The sequence below is a fragment of the Rhagoletis zephyria genome, unplaced genomic scaffold, assembly GCF_001687245.7.
Source record: "Rhagoletis zephyria isolate East Lansing unplaced genomic scaffold, Rhagoletis_zephyria_1.1 Rzeph_scaffold_04070, whole genome shotgun sequence".
NCBI classification, from domain to species: Eukaryota; Metazoa; Arthropoda; class Insecta; order Diptera; family Tephritidae; genus Rhagoletis; species Rhagoletis zephyria.
The window spans coordinates 10986-17805 of record NW_016161153.1 but is presented as its reverse complement, the minus strand read 5'-3'; the positions used below and the strand labels follow the sequence as shown (position 1 = coordinate 17805).

Genomic DNA, 6820 nt, shown 5'->3' with positions numbered 1-6820 from the left:
GTGTAGCGCTCATACATTTGTATATATATATATATGCATCACACGAACATCGAGCAGCACTCGGGCCATTTTGGACCTACACATAAAAGCAGTCATCAAGTACAAAGTTTGGCAACATTTATTACCCCGTTCGCCCGATAAAAATAAGAAGCAACACTTAAAAGTTGCAATTGTAAATTTTAAAATGTCACTACTTGACGATGGCTTAATGTTGCAACATCGAGCGAGCGAGTGTGTGAATGGTGAGTGGTGAATGGTGAATGTGGATGGATGCTTTTAGCACAGATATTCACGGCAAACAACAAAAAAGTTTACATCCAAAAATCTGCAGCTAAAATGCGTGCACTTATTCATCAAAACCCTAAAAAAAAAATCATTCAACATTGCTTACTTAGCAAGCGCACCGAGCTGCTCGGGTTAAGTGTAACGCTGCCCGCCATCCGCCACCATTTCCTCTACCCCACCCCCACCCCCATCATTTGAAGTGAAACTGCAGCCAGTAAAGAGACTTCGCTGTTGTTTTCTGGCGAACAAATAAAATTTATTTCTGTTCATACAAACAAATACTGCGTTAATCTAGAAAATAAATTCAAAGAAAATCGAATCGCGTGAAAAAAGAAACAGAGAAATTCTGAGGGATTGACTTTGAGTGGGTTTGTGTTTAATGTTCCTTTTCTATATTTGCTATTCCTTCTCATTGATGTGTAGTTATGTATGTGTTCCACAAGCCAGAAGGCTTGACAAGCTGTAGCTCAATGATGGCCAGTCCAGCGTTTAGGGCGTTTAGTTTCAGCTGGTTGTTGTTGGTGTTGGTTTGGTGGCTGCACCGACTGCTTAGAAGCACTTGCGGTGCACAATGCCAGGGCCGGATTCATCGTATTCCTGCTTAGAGATCCACATCTGTTGGAAGGTGGACAGAGAGGCGAGAATGGAGCCACCAATCCAGACGGAGTATTTACGCTCTGGTGGGGCAATGATCTTAATCTTGATGGTGGACGGAGCCAAGGCAGTGATTTCTTTTTGCATACGATCGGCAATACCTGCGTTCACAAAGAATGAGCATTGAATAGTTTATGTATGTATGTATGTGTGTATATAAAAGCAAATTCCCGCACTTACCTGGGTACATGGTGGTGCCGCCAGACAGTACATTGTTGGCGTACAAGTCCTTGCGGATATCAACATCGCACTTCATGATTGATTGGTAGACGGTCTCGTGGATACCGCACGATTCCATACCCAAGAACGAGGGTTGGAAGAGCGCCTCGGGCGTGCGGAAACGTTCGTTGCCAATGGTGATCACTTGGCCATCAGGCAATTCATAGGACTTCTCCAACGATGTGGAGGCAGCCGCCGTGGCCATTTCCTGCTCAAAGTCCAGCGCGACGTAGCACAACTTCTCCTTAATGTCGCGCACAATTTCACGCTCAGCAGTGGTGGTGAACGAGTAGCCGCGCTCGGTCAGAATCTTCATGAGGTAGTCAGTCAAATCGCGACCAGCCAAATCCAGACGCAGGATGGCATGTGGCAGGGCGTAACCTTCATAGATGGGCACTGTGTGCGAGACACCGTCACCAGAGTCCAGCACAATGCCAGTGGTACGACCGGAGGCGTATAGGGACAGCACAGCCTGAATGGCGACATACATGGCGGGCGAGTTGAAGGTTTCGAACATGATTTGAGTCATCTTCTCGCGGTTAGCTTTGGGATTCAATGGTGCTTCGGTGAGCAGAACTGGGTGCTCTTCAGGAGCCACACGCAATTCATTGTAGAATGTGTGATGCCACACTTTCTCCATGTCGTCCCAATTGGTGATGATGCCATGCTCGATGGGATATTTCAAGGAGAGAATACCACGTTTGCTTTGCGCTTCATCGCCAACATAGCAGTCCTTCTGACCCATACCCACCATCACACCCTGATGGCGTGGGCGGCCCACTATCGAGGGGAAGACGGCACGTGGAGCATCGTCACCGGCGAAGCCAGCCTTGCACATTCCGGAGCCATTGTCCACGACCAGAGCAGATGGTTCATCGTCACACATTTTGGCCGATTATAAGTTTTCGCTATAAGACACACAAATGAACACTGATCAGCTTGGGTAATTCGATATCCAATATGCGCCCGGGAGATCGGTTTGTAGCGGAACCGAACCGAAAGGGGTTTGCTGTAAAGGGAAACACTTACACAAATATAACGACAGTAACTACTTAAACACACAAAATCCAAACGAGCAGTGGACGGGAATGCCTGCAGCAACGTGTGAACTCCGATGTGACAGCAACCAAAGTGATTCTTTAGTGCGGGTCGCAACGGCTTATAAATCGAATGTGTCGTCGCTCTCACGAACCGCAAATCTCATTTTGATGCCACTTCACATACTATCAGTCACATATCGCTAATTTCTCATTCACATACTTACGACAACTGCTGCATTATGATATTACTAAACGAACAACAATAAAAACAACAACAGAAAAACAACACAGGGAACACAATAAATGTTGCTGCTGAAAAAGACATTTTGATGGGCGTCCGAGTGAGATGATTTTCTATTCGGATGAATTGTGATTGCCTTCGAAATGAGACACAAGAATTCTGTTGGCAAGAAGTAATGCAATTTTCAAATGTCATTGTATTTGTTTGGCGTGTGTGCGAGTGTTTGTGCTTTTAGCACTGACAGCGGCACCCAGAGAAAGGGCCGTCGACGTACATATGTAGGCGCGCAGGATCAAGAATAATTTTTACTCGCATTCATGCTTTGTTTTGATTTGATTATAAATATAAATTCGCTATGCAACGGCGTCCAAGTGAGAAAACACTCTTGGCTAATGCACGATCGCCATAGATGGTGTGGCATGCAGGGCAAATCATTCGTGCCACACATTGTAAGACGTACGTTTGCTTGACAAGTTGTATGCGCCCTCGCGTTGATTAATGATCATTGCGATTAAAAGCAGGGAAACAGTGATCTATGATAAGAGATTGTGTGTTCAAAAAAATAGTAAAATATCGATAGGAAAAGATAACATCAGGAAAAAAAGAAAATATTTATCAGTTTTGAGAAAAACTTTTAATCAAAGAAAAAATAGATACAGATTAAAATTTGCGAATTTTATAGAAGGCTATTGAATTTATTATAGTTAGTTATGCGGAAAACTGGGTAAATTATCACATTTTGCTATTTATTTTCCTGAATGTTTTAAGTGCTCCTTCATCAATGGGGATGAGTAATTTAAAAAAAAGGTTTTTTATCAAAAAAATACCTACATCTGGCACATGTGGCGCACTAAAATATTTCAGTTTTGTCTTTGAAAATATCTGCAAGCGGCTTCAGGATCAAAACAGAGCCACAAGCAAACCCTCAATGGAAGCCTTAAAAAGAGCGCAGACCCTCCATACTTTTGAAAACGAAGCGCCTTTATAAAGAAACTCTAAACTCGCTTCAAAAATTTTAGCGCTCAAGGCAGGCACTTGCATATTAGCTCTGAAAATTCCTGTCATGGCTTCTTGGGTTTGTTTGGCTTGCTAATTTAAAACTTCCCCTTTTGAATAAAATCGATGCTCATATTCATAAATAAATGCCAGAGAAATATGTCGAAGTCTTAATTGAAGGTTTTTGTTACGAGTATCTTTATTTGCGCTGCAAATGTTTGCCGTTTTAGTACAAAAACAAAACTCCTTTCCAAATGATTCTCTACCTTAACTAAATATATTGACTTTTGAATTAAATACATATTTATGTGTGTTTTTACTAGGCACCCATTGCGCTCACAAACTTTCACAAATCAAGGTTCAGTCATATTTCGCCAATAGAAAATAGAAAAGTTTCTTATTCGTTCAAAGCTTGAATATACCTCGGTTATCTGGATTCCTATTTATAGTTGCCACACACTTCGTATTGAACGTGTCCAGAGGAAATTTATTGCCATTCAGCCACTTCGTTTCTCTGACCCTCTTCCGCTATATAGCTCGTTGCAAGCTTATAGATTTCAATTCTCTTGAGTGCAGGAGAAATATCCATTCCCTTATGTTTGTTTACATAGCTTTATAAAAAAAGGGCAATTTGTTTAGCAAGGCGTTAAGTGCCAGAGTGGTGTTGATCTGGCAAAAAACCACTAATAACAAAATGACAGTCCGCTGTACGAGCGAATTTCTACAAGGCGAGAACTCCATAGGCTTAACGAAGGCGAGTTACTTTGGAGGAAAGACTTATTCTCTTACCAATATTTAGCTCCCTAGCTCTTCTGCTCTTCCTCTCTTCTTAATGTTAGGGTTTCATGAAAGCTTGCTACCTAAAATCAGGCTGAGGTACTTAGCCCAGTGCCTCCAATCGAGGTGAGATTTGTGACGGGATTTTGTTCCTAGTGAATATTGAAATAGACCAGCTCTGTCTTACTGTTAGGCGCTGTTATTCGTTAGTCACCAGGTTTAAGTAAAGATTCTGACTTCATAGGGAAATAATAGGGCACTGCTTTGGCATATGCCATTGCTAGATATCATTAGTTTAATATATGACTAACTATTCTCTTCGATATTGGTTTCTTTTCGTAGTGGCTTCGCTCTCACTGACTTTGCTGTGACCTTAAATGGCGATTTCTGTAACACTCTCGGAGAGAATATTAAAATCTTTTACGAAAAGACATGACGTCGGTACATGACATTTATAAATGCGTTCACACATATGCATATACATATGTATGCATTAATGTACGAGTATTCCTGAACGAACTTATAGATTACATATATATACATAGCTCTCTCGAAGATCATTAACATCATAAAATTAAATGTCTTCACATTTATATATATGCATACAAAAATATGTATGTTCACACATAATGTGCAGGTATTATCTAAATATACGAACCTATACATATATACAAACATTCATAGGTTTGAATTAACATGTCACTTTATTGTATCCGCCATCAGTTCGACTACTAAAAACAATTGAAATACAACAAAGATTATGTAAATTTAGCGAAATTCCTTAGCGAAAATGAAAAGTTCTACACAGAGCCAAAAATATTTTGAAAATTTCGCCATTCCGGCACATCAACGCACCAGGCATAACGTCTCGGAAGCATACATATTTTTGTACTTAGTTTGTTTGTTAGTTTCGCGAAACGATCGTGGCGGGGTCGGGTGACGAAACATTGCCGATTCTGACAAGTGGCTGGCGTTATTTATAACATGCAACACTGCGCTCTGCAATCTGCCACAAGCATTTATTTAAATAAGCAGACGAATGCTAAGAAAACTGCAAATTCGATTGGCTTCCTATTTATTCTTTCAGATAGACGCGGCGTGGACTAGCTGATAGCAGAGAGTGTGTACGGGAATAGCTTTTGTGCATCTAACCATTGTCCGATATGTACACTTGAAGTGCACAGCAACAACACTCACATAGAAGCTAACAATTTGTCATTTTTTTCAATTGTGAGAAGCATAGATCACTTTTTTTGGCATACAAAATTTCGAAACATCCACCGAATGCGCGAAATTTTCATTTTATTGCTGTTGATTTATGAATTATGCGTTCGCATCTTTGATCACTTGAATTTGTCTCTGCTTATAAATTGAGGATCGCAGCGTAACAAACATCTTAATAATGGCTTTTATTGAGATACATAGATGTGGACAGACGTTAGTGTTAATTTGTAAATGAATTTAAATTCTAAATTCATGGCATGTGTAGGACGCGGAAAATTTGGCGGAAAGCGTGCGAAATTTTTATCGCGATGTTTATGAATGGGACTATTTACCACATAGCGTAGCGTGACGATTCTAGATTTCAGGCACAATTTCTACGAGTCAAGAACACATCGATTGAAATGAAAGATAGGGAAGTAAATAAATACATATATACAAGTACGTGTCTATCATGTTACAATGGTGCTTGTTGGCAAATTTCATATTTTTTTTTGTTAAATAGTCAACAGAGGCCGTTTAAATATATAGCAATAGCAATATTTAGTTGCGGAAGCTGCCAATAAGTCTCGCATTTATTTAAAAGGTTTTTGTTTTTAAAAGCATTTAAGGTCGTGCAGCTGCAGTAAAGTTTCTAAAGAGTGAGCTAAATTGAAACTTTAACTCTTTAGGTAGAAGATTATTTCGAAATTTTAGTTTTGCGGGAAAATGCAATCACAGTTTGGTCAACTCATACAGTTGGTATCCAAAAAAAAAAAAAAAAAAAAAAAANAAATTGGATTAACTCACACAATCTCTTGGTTCAATCATATCCATTCGTCCTGAAATATACTAGCCGGAAATGCGATTGCTTTATAAAAAAGATACCGATTTTGAGATATGAGTGTTTTTACTCTCTAGAAAATAATTTATGCAACCTCACATAAGCGGTTTTGCATTTTGTTGATACGCGATTTTGTACTTTAAACGACGATATACATATCTTCGCAATTTCTGTAAGTTTAGTAATCTAAAAGGCTGAACTTGTTCTCTTTATCAAACTAATTAATTATATGATGAAATCTCCAAGAAAAGTAAATTTTTGGTTAATTCTACAATTTAATGAAAGCGAGATATATTAAATTTGTAGAGTTTATAGAGGTTTCCCCAGTCACATTTTTGGAGCCACCACAATTGTTAAGTACAGCAAGTGAATCCAATAAGGCCCGAGTTCTGACTGAAATAGGAAACTTCTTCTTCTTGTTTGGCGCTGTAAACGCCTAAGCGATTTTGACCGAGTTCAACAAAGCACGCTAGTCGCTTCTCTTCTGTGCCAATTGACGTCGATCGGAAATGCCAAGTGAAGCCAAGTCCTTCTCCACCTGGTCTTTCCATCGAAGTGGGGGCC

At 39.9% G+C, this 6820-nt stretch overlaps 1 protein-coding gene across 1 annotated transcript; it reads right to left on the bottom strand.

Moving 5' to 3' along the window:
- Positions 1-585: 585 nt before the first annotated feature.
- On the bottom strand, positions 586-2296 carry LOC108370212 (actin, larval muscle). The gene is made up of 3 exons (XM_017625497.1): positions 2188-2296; positions 1120-2066; positions 586-1040 (listed from the first exon to the last, which is right to left on the bottom strand). Exons 2-3 carry the CDS (start codon positions 2042-2044, stop codon positions 835-837), a joined length of 1131 nt encoding a protein of 376 aa, XP_017480986.1. The 5' UTR covers positions 2045-2066; positions 2188-2296; the 3' UTR covers positions 586-834.
- Between the last annotated feature and the right edge of the window lie 4524 nt (positions 2297-6820).